This window comes from Solanum lycopersicum, chromosome 7 (genome assembly GCF_036512215.1).
Source record: "Solanum lycopersicum chromosome 7, SLM_r2.1".
In the NCBI taxonomy this organism is placed as follows: domain Eukaryota; kingdom Viridiplantae; phylum Streptophyta; class Magnoliopsida; order Solanales; family Solanaceae; genus Solanum; species Solanum lycopersicum.
The window spans coordinates 57,567,520-57,581,442 of record NC_090806.1 but is presented as its reverse complement, the minus strand read 5'-3'; the positions used below and the strand labels follow the sequence as shown (position 1 = coordinate 57,581,442).

The 13,923-nt window shown below is 35.2% G+C and overlaps 1 protein-coding gene across 1 annotated transcript; it reads right to left on the bottom strand.

The window, feature by feature from the left end:
* Nucleotides 1-618: 618 nt before the first annotated feature.
* On the bottom strand, nucleotides 619-13,338 carry LOC101245377 (3-oxoacyl-[acyl-carrier-protein] synthase II, chloroplastic-like). The gene is made up of 14 exons (XM_004243641.5): nucleotides 12,781-13,338; nucleotides 11,749-11,954; nucleotides 11,470-11,673; nucleotides 11,090-11,200; nucleotides 10,902-10,997; nucleotides 10,698-10,743; nucleotides 10,512-10,591; nucleotides 9,821-9,889; nucleotides 9,599-9,683; nucleotides 7,120-7,274; nucleotides 6,942-7,022; nucleotides 2,406-2,465; nucleotides 1,800-1,954; nucleotides 619-894 (listed from the first exon to the last, which is right to left on the bottom strand). The coding sequence occupies exons 1-13, from the start codon at nucleotides 13,091-13,093 to the stop codon at nucleotides 1,838-1,840; spliced, it is 1,623 nt and encodes a 540-aa protein (XP_004243689.1). The 5' UTR covers nucleotides 13,094-13,338; the 3' UTR covers nucleotides 619-894; nucleotides 1,800-1,837.
* Nucleotides 13,339-13,923: the final 585 nt, after the last annotated feature.

The following is a 13,923-nucleotide window of genomic DNA, read 5'->3' as shown; positions in this document are numbered from 1 at the left end:
AAATAATGAGATATAAGTGATATTAAGGTAAAAGTTATTGCATTCAAAAAAAAGTTTTTGCACATTGGCTATTCAACTGAATAAGAGAGCAGTATAGACTAAACAGTTACTGTGTCAACAAGAGTAGCACAATACACAAGTTTTTGCAGCACAATTAAAGCATACATAACTGAAGTTTTTCTTTTTAGCTATCTGTGAAATTGGTAAATTTTTCATTTCTTATTCTAGCTTGCTTATATTTTGAGCATGTGATGTACTCCTTTATTTTTGTTTATTAATAAAACTGTAGCTAAAGTAACACCAATGTTGTCAAATTTATAAATCCATAAAGCTGAATTTTGGTTATCATACGAACTTTTGACTTTTAACTTATAAGTTATTAAATTTCTAAAGAACTAATGCCCCATTAGAGATAAGTTGGACTGCTCAAGGACAAATTAAAAACCGCCCATTTGAAAGGGAAAAAGTAAAGTTTTTGTGCATACCCTATAGTTATCACCTTATTTTTTTCGTTTTGAGGAAGTCCTTCAGAGTTTGTTCATTCAAATATCAAGAAGTCCAATTTGCAGAATATATATGGTATACAAAGAAACTAGTACACTAGCATTAAGGCCCATATGCAAACACCTAAGGGTCATTTGCTGCTATGTGTAAGAGAAACAATTTAGTTAAGTAAGTATAATTTAGCTAAGAGAAATGGAGATAAAAAAAACTTGATCCTCCCCCCATTCTTTGCTTCGGCATCTTCTTTCTCCAACAATCAAATTCTGTATATCAGAGGGAAGTACCACCGTCATTAGACTATCTTCCTGAAGACAAATTCTTCGAGACTGAGGCCTCTTCTACGAGTGTCCTTCAAGTAACTCTGGGAATCAAGGATCCTTCCAAATATTCCTAAAATAAAGCAAATGAAAACATATGTTCAATGAATATAAAGGGAGTAACTGTAAGAGAAAAAGAAGTGGGGGGAAAGGAGGCTTGTTTCATTTGGTTTCCATTACAGATGTGAATCAATGCTACAAGGAGCTAGCAACATTTTGAAATAGAAAAGCTATCAACTCTCGCTAAATTGCCAAGCTCAGGTGATTCCCTTTTATCGTAAAAAGGTAATCTGTTTACCAAACAGTTTGATATAACCTTTAGTCATTGCTAACACTTCTCTTTTTGCCAAATAGGTGTTCATGTACCAAAATATTGAATCCACTTGTTCAAGTAGTAGCAAGCTTGGCATAGCCTAGAAAGTATAGTCTCCGACCACACTCTTTTTCCAGACTTGACAGCAACAATACCCGATGTAATCCCACAAGTGGGTTCTGGGTAGGGTGGTGTGTATGCAGACCGTCGAGAGGTTGTTTCCGACAAACCCTCGGCTCAAGTAAACTAAAGCATATGAAAGCAGTTTTGAAAAGGAATGCAGTAGTGAAGAAGCCACGATCAAAATAACATAGACGAGAAAAGTAACAACAACAAATCATACGATAATTGTAGCAAAAAAGACAACGAATAATAAAATCGAAGAATAAGATAGTCATATTCCAGACTCAAGATTCTCAAATTTACTTTGATCACTGCTGCATATGGGGTTTAGTAGGAAGCAGGTCCCATAGTCTAGAAGAAATGAAGTTCTATTTTGCCGAAACAAACTAACTAGGTTGTTACATGTTAAAACAGTGATCCTTCTTCTCCCATTTTGTTCCCTACCAAACAACTAACTAGATTTGCTAAGTGTACACTCCAAAATACATGGCTTTCTTAATCTTCCTCGCTTCCTCAATACAAACAAGCATGAACCTACATACCTTGTATCTGTCAGATGCATCAACATTGTTTGAGAGATCTACTTGTAAGGAGCAAATAAGATTGATGAGTTGTGGCCACCAAATCCAAATGAATTAGATAATGCCACCTTAATATCCAGTCGTTCCTTTATGGGACCAACAAGTATATTTGTATCCTGTTTCATTGATATTACATATCATCAGATGCGGTGATTACCAGGTCAATAAAAAGTAAAGCTGAAATAGTAAAACAGGGGAGACATGATATATCAAATGGTTTGTATATTCATGTCACAAAAGAATCTGTCTTGGTTGCCATATCAGAGCAAAGCCCTACTAATGCAGACAATGTGAATCAAACTAATAGACTTGTGAGTCATACTCGTAGTTTCATTGCCATAAAAGGCTCCACTGTAAACCAGCTTTTGGCGATATAGTAAAAAATTCAGAGAAGCTGCTAAGTTAGACTTAACTAGCTGGTCAAGCCATTAAGTGTAACCAACTGCATGCTCTTGATACAGCAAACTTTCTTAGCAGTTTCTTGTGATAAAATTCTTTATGTATGATGATATTCCATGCTTAAATGAACAAGAATTTGTTGACAATGCACACAATATAGATCCTTACCACGCCTTCATCTGGGTTTTCAAGATTAATATTTGGATGAACCCAACCAGTTCGTATTGCCTGAGAAGTCCAATTCCAACCGTCAGTCAGCAGTTTCAGCCAGATAATTTTTGCAAGAGGCACGTTTAAAAGAATAGTCAAGAAAGATTTACAGGATGAAATTTGTAATCATCAATCACCTTAAGAATAAGTTCTGCAACATCTATGTACTATCAGATTAATTAATCATTATCACAAATAAACTATAACAAAAACATGTTACTGCAACATGCTCAAGTAAATGTCCAAGGAGTGTCTATCTTCAGCATCCTTTCCACTGTCAAGGCAGATTATAATGAAGCTCAAGAACAAAGATGATATGATTAAACTTTAATCTAACTTCAATTACACTGTGCAGCACCAACAAACTGCAAGGAACTATCTAGCAGCAGAAAATTGTCTTTGAATTATCTCAAAATAGGTAATCACTTATCCTAAAACAATCGCCATAGCTACTCTCGTAGCCAAAAAGAAAAACTATACCCACATGGTAAAGAAAAATTAGATAATGTTCATCTCTTTTGCTTCTTCAGTCAACATCTATTTAAATAATTTAAGTTGACAAAGTTATTCTACTCCCAGTTCTTTTGGGTTCTTAACTTCAGGCTAGAGTAACTCACAGCAGCAAGCAACAATATCTAACATAAAATAATTAACCACTATGGAAAGCTCCTGCTGTGAATTGTTTCAAGGCTCCCACCAATGTTCCTTTGAAAATGTCTTCTACAGGCATGAATATGTTCTTTCAAAACTCAGATTACATATACTTTTATGAATATGATGCGACTTCCTTGTACAAGTATGCTGCCTTTTTCTTAACAATAAAAAACGGAAAAGGGCCTAAAATACCCTCAAAGTATTAGAAATGGTACAAAATTACCCTCCATCCACCTATTGGCTCCAAAATACCCTTTCCACCCACCTATTGGATCCAAAATACCCTTGTTATCCACCTATTGGTTCAAAATTGACCACTTATTTAACGGTTTTATGTTTAAACTATTTAAATATTTTTTAAAATATGTGGCACTCAACTATTTGTTATAATTTAATTTATTAGTATAATTTATAAATAAATCCACTATCAACCCAAAACTAATTAAACCCCTCCAAATTAATAAACCCGTCACATTATTAATGCAATAAAAGAAAATCTACTGTCAATTGAGTGTTTTTAAAAATTTGAGGCAAAAATATCTCAGAAGTAAATTATCATACATTCAAGTGTCTAAATAAAATTATCGATAAACTTGAAAGTCAGACTATGTTCATCTTAATTATTCTTACGTTTCAATTATGTGATGTTACTTCATAGGCAACTTTTTTTCAAAATAATATATTAAAGGTTTTAAAACAAATCATAAGTATTTATAAAATTATATTTTTGAAAAAGGGCGTGAATTAATTCGGGATGTATTACTTCTTTACCTTTAATCATAAATTTCTAAATTCAATCAATCATATTGAAAGTGTCCTCCTAAATAAGCAGTTCAATCTAAATTTAATTGAAGCTTCGATTCGGACTCGAATAATTTTAGATGTCATTTTCAGGAATATATAATTTCATTGTGCTTTAGTAGTGTTTATGAAGATTTTTATATTATAGTTGGATTATTACTTGGGTGGGGTTTAGTTAGTAATGAGTGGGTTGATTTATAAATTATATTAATAAATTAAATTATAACCAAAAGTGAACGGCAAGTATTTTAAAAAGTTTTTAAAGAATTTAATTTTAAAATTATCAAAGAAGTGGTCAATTTTAAACCCAAAGGTGGATGACAAGGGTATTTTGGACCCAATAGGTGGATGAAAAGGGCATTTTGGAGCCAATAGGTGGATGAAGGATAATTTTGTACCATTTTCAATACTTCAAGGGTATTTTAGGCCCTTTTCCGAAGTATGCTTCTTTTCTTCTTCTTTAAATGCAAACAAGAAGTTGGTGAAGATATGATTTTATCATTTAAAAAATAATACAACATCCTACAACTTCTATGGATGTCTTCCTTTAAAAGTTGGATTACAACCTAAAAAAACTATGAATTTGGAACCACCTAGCTATGAACATCTATACTACTAACTTAGAGAGAGGGCACTAATGTTGTTCAAAGGTGAAAAGTGTGGAAAAATGACAAGATCAGCTGGACTTCTACACCAAAGAAGTAATTGAAGCACGTGCTATACTTAACACACATTCTGCAAGAGAAGTATAAAGACAAACCATTATCATGTGAACAAAGGAACTAAAAGAAGTGAAATATATGAAATGAAAACCGTGACAACCGAGTCCAAATCCATACTAAGATTCTGAGTCAAATAAAAGAATACGGTTGCAGATTTCTTGGTCAGGGATTAGCTTTTATGCTATAATAATTAGTAATTTTGAATTTCAGATGACTAACATATTTATCCATTGATTAGGAATTAATATAACATTTCTGTTAACGTAAAAATACATCACCTTGCAAGAGATTTATTGCTTATGTTCCCTCAAAAGTCATGGTTTCAACAAGCACACACCTTCGCACCTTGATACTAGCATAAAGCACTGTTATGCGAAACATTGCCATCATTGCACACAGTTTCAGGACTTAAGCATGTACCCACACTTTTTTTATAAAACTAAATTGATTATATACATTTTGTATAGCTCCTATATCATTTACATCCTACCTTATAACCACCTGACCAGAAATTATTCAAAGATTTAAAAGGACACTCTCATTTCTGGTGGTAACGACAGATTGAAAGGCCACTGTATTGAATATGAAACTTTCCTTCAACTTGACTCCAACTATCCATATTTTTGTTTTCTCCAGAACTCTTTTCCCAATTATTTGATGATAAACAGTTGTTACCTAGAAATTTATAGATTACACCCAAAAATCTAGTGTAAGTTAACCTGTTTACACACACACACACAAAGACCTCAGAAGTATCACTATTGTCTAATATATCCATGACATATTCATGGTTCGAATACGTAGCCAGGAAATATTTACAAAGTATACCTGAATTTCATGTATTTTTCCCTAGTCTAAACATCAGAGAAGACCTAACCCAGGCCTAAAATGGAGTAACTTTTCTAGATAAAAGAATTTCCTAGTCCACCTGCATAAGTGCTTGCAAAATACCTGTATTGCGTTATCATTTATAACATCTGAAGACAACATTTCAGATGACAAATAATGTATCACGGCCTATTTAACTTCGAGGCAAGGAATTATGGGTAACTTAATTTTTACTTTGACACGTCGTCTTCCGACGGAGGATAACATCAAAAAATCTGTCCGATGTGCAATATTCTAAGCAACAATATATATATATATATATAAAGAACTCAATTTTGTATACCCTCACCTTGATTAAGTTGGTCTATATACCACTAATAACATTAAGGGCATCCTACTGTGGCTTTCCAGAGCGTACCCAGATATCGCGGCTAGAAACTGGTTATTTTAGTAGCTTGCATTACCCCATTCCATGCATTTACACCTTCTAACTGGATGAACTTTGTACGAAGTGGAGATACCCATATCTAAGGGTAATATCAAAGGGGTGCAGCTTTCAATATGATATTCACATACGCTGCCATGCACTTCATTTTTATGTATGCATGTCCTAAGCAAATCGTTGCTGATGCTCTTGCCAGGTTTATGCTCAACAAATCAGATTGGCAGATCAGAAGTAAATCATAACCGTCTGTAAAGAGATTCTTGAACTTGAAAGCAGATAAATATTAAAGGATCGCGTCAACACTTTTAGGTTTAGTTTTCCAGATTCCAAGGTAGTTGATGTTTCTATTCCTACAAGTCATTTATGTCTACTTGAGGTTACATTGACCAACAATTCGACATCATCAAGACCAGGTCATTAGGCCTTTACTAATTCTCCTCTCTGTAAAAACATAGCCAGTCCCTTTGCTTCCCCTTCTTTAGGTCCCACAACGTGCCATCGCTACTATTTGGCATAAATATGCATTTTCACTGGCAGCTGATATTAACAACCATGCATATTCTTTTCTGTCTATTACATCAATACGTGAACTCAAATTCAAAAGGAAAGCAATTCATGTCACGAAATTGTGAAAAATTGAAACTCTAAGAAAATAAGCTTCACTTGTGCTCTCTGTATTAGCAGCCACGAGTTCACTCTCAAGGAAAAAACAAGTTCTAGAGCGCACAAACAAATGAGAAGCCAAATAAGTCTGTTGCTTCTTCAATTCCCCCGAAAGGGTTGCTAAAAATAGTAGAGATGCTAATGACGTTATATAGTTCAATTAGATGCTTACATAAATAACAGAATGATTTGGTCTATTCAACAGTATGACACCAAAATAATATCCAAATCAACCCACAGGATACACAAGCAGAAATATCAGAATCTGCAGCCAGGATATCTATATGCAAGAAAATAGTTGGATGAAATGTTACACAAGAAACTAGAAAGCAACTGAACCACAGCTGCAGCAAACTTTGAGGGGTTATGAAATAAAAGCACCTGGATAGTTGCCACAGCCTCAACAGCACCAGCAGCTCCAAGCAGGTGACCAACCATAGATTTTGTGGAGTTAACTCGCAACTGAAAACATAGAGCAGTGGCTGATTAAACAGCTGAACCAAAAACCTGAGAGGATTGGCATGAACACAGTAGTTAAATGAGAGAAATTCAATCTAACCTCTGGATTTTGGCCAAAACAATGAACAAGAGCTTGATACTCCTTAAGATCTCCTGCTGGTGTGGATGTTGCATGCGCATTAATGTAGTTCACATCTTCCTTGGATACCCCTGACTGAGCTAATGCCTTCTCTACACATAGGATGACTCCAGTTCCTGCTAGTTTAGGGAATAGAAGAGTTCAAAGGTTTCCTTTCTTAATTGTATATCTCAGTAAACATGAGATTGTGCATTCTTATTATGTTATACTAAATTCTGTTCTGAGTAAGCTACAAATTGTGCAACTATATCTAGCTGGTTTGGAAGAATCTCTCAACTACAATTATCAAAAAATACTAGAACTTGAGGAACTAGGCGTGATTCGTACAACTGTATCTCCAACTTAGGCAAAACAGAAAAAGAAGCTAAGAAATAGTATACAATTGAAGTCACTACAACCAGGAAGTAGCAGTTTATTTCGAGATCTGCAGTTGACATGAGAAAAAGAATAAAGTCAAGCATGACAAGATAGGTGGGCCACACAGGAACCCATCAGGAGTTTTGTGTGACTCGTGCATCCCATAAAATGTAATTATTATAAGATGTCAATAAAGGAGTTAATACCTTGTGGAACAAAATCTTGGTGATTAAAGAAAAACATGCAAGTTATAAGTCATTAGGTAAGAAAAGAAACATATTTTTTTTCAAACGAAGCCAACGTATAATCAAAGGATCAAATCCTATATATGGTTAGAGGCATTACCTTTTATGAGATGGATGGATAGACAGATTCAAGAATATCTGCTGCTATATTTGTTAGAAGGAGCAACGCACCAGATATTTAAGGCCATAGAAAGAAAACATGAAAACAGAAGAGGTTTAGGAGATGTATTACTCTAACCGTTTAGCCATATAACTTTCCCCTCAAAATTTAGACCCCTCCAGATTATAAGATGTTAGAGTGATGGAATCATATTTTGGAGGCCTCTATGTCACAGCTAGTAGTTGGAGGGGTAAATTAAACCTAAAAATGCTTCTGTTTCATCATGCAAAAAGTAAATCTTACATTTGATGTTGCTCGACAAACATACATTTGTATCGTTCCAATTTTATTGGAGTGGGGTATAGAGAGGGGAAGATGGACGCCGACCTTACCCCCTACCTTTGTGGATTAAAGTGGTCGTTTCTCATAAACCCTCGCTCAAAAGGGATGTCATCAAAGCAGGATTCCATGAAAAATGACAAGCAAATACAAATATACAAAGTAAATGAAGCAACAAATAGTAATACACATAGAAGAATAAGAAACTACATAATTACTTAACAATACTACTAATCATGAGAAGAGGCAAGGAGGAGGCTAGCCGCATATAGTACGAAAAATTTTCACCAATAATAACCTCGCAGTCTTGCATAAACCTCTATCACACTTCCAAAGGAGCACGCAATCTATCCGAGTCTTAACCACCGTACTAGCATAGGTCACCAGGTGCTCTTCCCTCTATTGGAATCTCGAGTTAGCTATGACCATCTCGAAAGCTTTTGCGCAATCTAAAAGGGAAACTCCTTCATTTCTATCCCCAAAATTGAAACCTCCATGAACATCATCATATCCTGTTGAAGTGGTCCATATGTAACCATTAAAGTCTCCTCCTAACAATAGTTCCACAGTCGGTCGAATACCTCTGATAACCTCATCCTACTCCTTTTAGAAGTGCTTTTTGATCTCCTCGTCCAAACCCACAAAAATCGCATATGCACAAATAATGTTAAAAGTGAGCCCTCACAAAGCTAGTTTAATGGCCATCATCATGTCATTCATCCTCCTAACCTCTACCACTTGCTCCCTGAGTTCCTTGACTACTAAAATATCTGTGCCCCAAGCTTTCTGATTACCACAACTTAAACCCGTCTACATCCCTAGTCTTGGTTCCTACCCATTTGGTTTCTTAGACTCAAGCTACATTGATCTTCGTTTCTTGAGAAATCTTACTAACTCTATCTAATTAACTCTATCTTATTAACCAATGAAAAAGAACCCCAACAACTGAGTGGCTTCACAAGAGAACTATACAGTTTTTGGATGATATAGATTTCTGCACCCATATGGATACGATAAGGATGTGCATAACCGTATAACTCTCTGGTATGAGTAAATGCAATTTTTGCTAAGTTTTACTGAGTTTAAAGGTCCACAAGAAGAATATCTATGTCACGCCCATTCAAAATGGACACATCTACGCAAATTAAGAATATATATTTTTTATGACAAGAGCAACCCACAGTCGCTACCCTTTGGGTGCGCCCAAGGCAAACCCCCCACTCCTATGCAATAGCTCGCAAATCAGGCAAGCCCGGTGCGACGAGCTCAACCAAGGCAAACCCCTTGCTTTTATAGACAATGGGTTTCGAACTTGAAACCTCTAACATGGAAGTCCAAGCCCAAACCACTAGGCCACCCCAAAGGATAAAATCAAGAATATATATATGAGAGAAATTACCTTTAGGATGAGGCTCAGTCATGTGATAAGCATCACAAGTAAAACTTCCACCTAGAAATTCAGCATAGATTGTTGCACCTCTTTGCTGCTCATGAAATATAAAAAGAAAACTTAAAACAATTATATGACCCAGAATTGGCTTTTTATCTTTCATATTATCTGTTTGAGGATCAACAAGCGGGTGAGCAAGAAAGCATTTATTGATTTTGAAGCATATATCACCTTGGCATGCTCAAGTTCTTCCAGAAGCAGGACACCAGCTCCTTCACCCATGACAAATCCATCGCGATTCTATCCAGGATTAAAATAAAAATAAGAAGGAAGCAATCTTACTAAATATGCTACACACGCACAACCAGAAAAAGGATTGGTTTTAAATTTTGTAGTGCTTTTGCTTCATCTAACAAGTCATTGAATAGCAATTAACACAGGCACATAAGATGTATGCAAAAAGTTGAGAATCCCATAAAAGGTCATGATTCTCTGTAAAGTGCATCCTATCGTCCATGGTGATTGGAATATCATATTTGCTCCAAAAGTACACTCAAAATATGAATATTCCACCAATATAAAACAGGAGTTTTCAGTTCCTACAAAATATCTTATATGTCTCTCTTCCACAAAGTCCACATGAGTGCCAATGGAGCTACATAATTATAAATTCTGAAGAAAATATGCCACACAAGTTCAATCTCATGGAATGGACATTGCAAATTGAGATATGCATAACTCACTCAGTAAACAGGAGAAAAATTCAAAGTCGAATATTTCTAATTTCCTACTTGTCCCATACTGAAGAACTGCAACAGGAATATCTCGAGTACACTAGAATCACCACTCCATTCCACAAAATTTTGTGCTAACAACTAGACAGAAAGCAGAGGAACAAGAGCAAAAGATTACAAGACATTACACTATCCCAAGGCCGAGAAGCTCTTGAAGGGTCGGTATTTCTCTGTGAAAGTGCTCTGCAAGCAACAAATCCTCCCAATCCTGCATAAGTAACAAAAAACGAAATAAGATAAAGTTATATAAAACAATAGTTTTACAACCTCAGCTTGATAGGCTAAACTTCTGGTAAAAGAGAACAGGTACATACCAATTGGTATAATTGCTGCATCTGATCCACCACACAGCATCATGTCCTGCATTGTCATTGTGTAAAAAGAGAGAACTAAGCTACTAAGAATGTTAAGTCTTGGAGTCATCTGTCTATGTATAAGGAACTCCGTGAACAACGGTAAGACGAAACTGAATCCTCTGCTTCCTACAGCTTTCTATGACTTAAAGGCTTGAAACTTACAGCTTCACCTCTAATGATGTGGTTAGCGGCATTCAATATGCAGAAGTTGCTTGTTGCACATGCTGTTGAAATTGAATAATTTGGACCCATCCATCCCTACGATTGAATTTGTAAGAAGGCACACAAAGCTGGGCGTTACTTATTCATACATCACAGGTAATAACTGAAAATTTAAAACTTTGGCTAACCAGGTCCATGGCAAGCATGGCAGAACCCATGTTTGTAGTTGCAAATGGGACACAAAAAGGATTCATCTTCCTATAGGAAACCCTTAGAGCCTCTATTGCATCATTGAAAACCTGCTCAAGAAAAGCAAATCAGTTAGTGAGTAGTCACTTAGCTTGGTTCTAGCAAAGACTACTGGTCTGCATAGGGATTCTCTCTGAGGAGATTTCAGTGCTGGGCAATCATGTACAAGCTGTTGCTCAATTATATTTGAGGTGTTGGAGACCAAAGAGAGCTGATCCCAGGACATAAATAACAAAGTAAAATGGAATAAGAAAGTTGGCATATTTGACCAGCGAAATTTTCATCAGATTTGTGATTAAAGAAAAAGAAAGTGGATCACCTTCATCCCACCCATAGCAGAGCCAATTAAAACTCCACATCTTCTTTTATCCAATTCATCCATCATGTCTTCAGTAATTCCACCATCTGAGAGTGCTTTCTTACCAGCCGTTAGCATGTAAAGCATGAACTTGTCCATTCTTTTAGAAAGTTTGGGTACAATCCAGCCATCAGTTGAGAAAGACTTGATCTCTCCAGCAATTCTCTGCGGTAAGTACCTCATTACCAACATGTAAATAACTAAAGTTGAAGGGAAAAGAGGCTCAAGAAGAAGACGTACTGTTGGATACTGAGAACAATCAAAAGCTTCTATTTCACTTATGCCACTGACACCTTCAAGCAGGTTTTCATAAAACGTGTGGGGATCATGACCAACTGATGTGGCCACACCCATCCCTGTCACAACAACTCGCCTTTCCTTGGTTGGAGGTTTCTTCTTTGGTGCGGCTTCCATGGCCGATTCGGATGCAATTGCCATTACCTCCCCTGTACAAGGAGTGGCCAAATACATCAAAATCTATGTGTATTACAAAATGATGTAGAAATTCACAACTTTGTAGTTCTGTGGCAGTACTCCAGAGAAAACCCAATCGTGTAGCTTGATACAGAAAAATGATAGTATTTTCCAAAAATCTAAAATCATTTTCTAACATTTGGTCAACACAAAGTAACCATTTTCTACAAAAAAAAAAAAAAAGAAAGAAGGGGACAATGAATTCCTTTATGTCCAGCCAAAAACTACAACTCTTCAACTTGTTTCAACAAGCTGTTCTCATCTCTAATACTAAAAGAAAATATCACACAACGTTATGCACATATTTTATCTTCCACCTTGTATGATCATCATAAGTACTTATGTTTTATTACCCAACCAAACTTTTGATAAGAACCAACAAATGGTTTCAAGTATGAGAAAGACACTAATGATAGCCCAAAGAAACAACCAAGAAACACAGTTGGGAGGTGTTGATGCATGATCTAAAAATCCAACAAGAAACAAGTTTGTAGATATTAAGCAACAAACAAATTGCATGATCCATCACTCTTTTCACATGACACGCAATGCCAAAATGAACAAGTCAATAAACCCAATTCAATTTCACCAACCTGGGTCTGTTTAAAATGTAAAAAAAAAAAAAAAAAAAAAAAAAAAGAAGAAGCAAACACTCACTAACTAGCTATAAAAATCAACCATGCAACCTTGAGAATAAACAGACTCCAAAATAACAAATGCATCTCCAGTTCCAGCCATCCTTAATTTTAACGAAACAAATGAAAAGGGCACTCATCAAGCATAAAAGCCAGAATTTACCTGTTTGAGCATAAGAGATAATTTTTGTTGGAGGAGGATTAGCTGCGGATCCGGTAAAGAGAAAGCAGGAATTGGAAGAGGAAAATCCAGTAATGGTAAGGTTAGGTTGAGACAAGAAAGAAGAAGAGATTGGAAATGTAAGAGCACTATTGGATTTGGAGTTTATGAAAACCCCTTTGGTTGTTTTACTTGGAATAGCCCATTTGCATTTAGACTTATAAATCCCAAAAAAACCATGTAATTCATGCTCCTTTTTACCAGGAACTGACATGCATGACCCAATCATCCATGACGATACCGTCGATGACGCCATTTTCTTAAAATTCCGATCAAACTATACAAGCCCTTTATATATTATATATACTTTGAACTCTAAAGATGAAAGAAGACAATAGCAATGGTGAAAAATGCAGAGGGCGGAGAGTTCAGTTCAGAAGGAGGGGGGTGGGGGTGGTTAAATCTGAGAGAGATGAAGAAACAAATATGTTGTCGTTTTCCTGGATCTCTGCGCACTATAAATAAAAACCCATATCAGAGCCAAGCTTTTATTTTTTTATAATTTTTTATTATTACTATTAGACTAATATATTTTAATAATAATAATTCTTTCTTTAAAATAAACACAATATCTGAGTCCCTTTGTATAAACAGCTCCAGCCAAGTGTTTTTTCACTCTATAAACTCCAAATATTTTGCTCTTATCTATGTCTCATATGCCAACCACAATATGCAAACAAACTTAATACTCCAAAGTCCTAAACAACAAATAAAATATAATCTACTCCTTTCTTTTCCAGAACATAAAAGGAATAAACGAATTGTCTAATGACACTTATAAGCAAAAAAAACACAAGAAAATAAATAAACGTATTTGTGATAAGATTGCAAACAAATTTTCTAGTAATAAAAAAAATAATTTTCACATATAGCAAATATAAAAATTATATTTGTATATTATAACTATACTTTGTATAATTGCATTTTATAGCAAACATAAATATGTATGTTTCGCTATAAATATAAAAAAAAAAGTTGTATGATTTGCTATATATATACAAAAGAAATCAATTGTATAATTTGTCATACATATACAAAAGAAAGTAGTTGTACATAAAAGATATACAAAAGATCAATTGTATAATT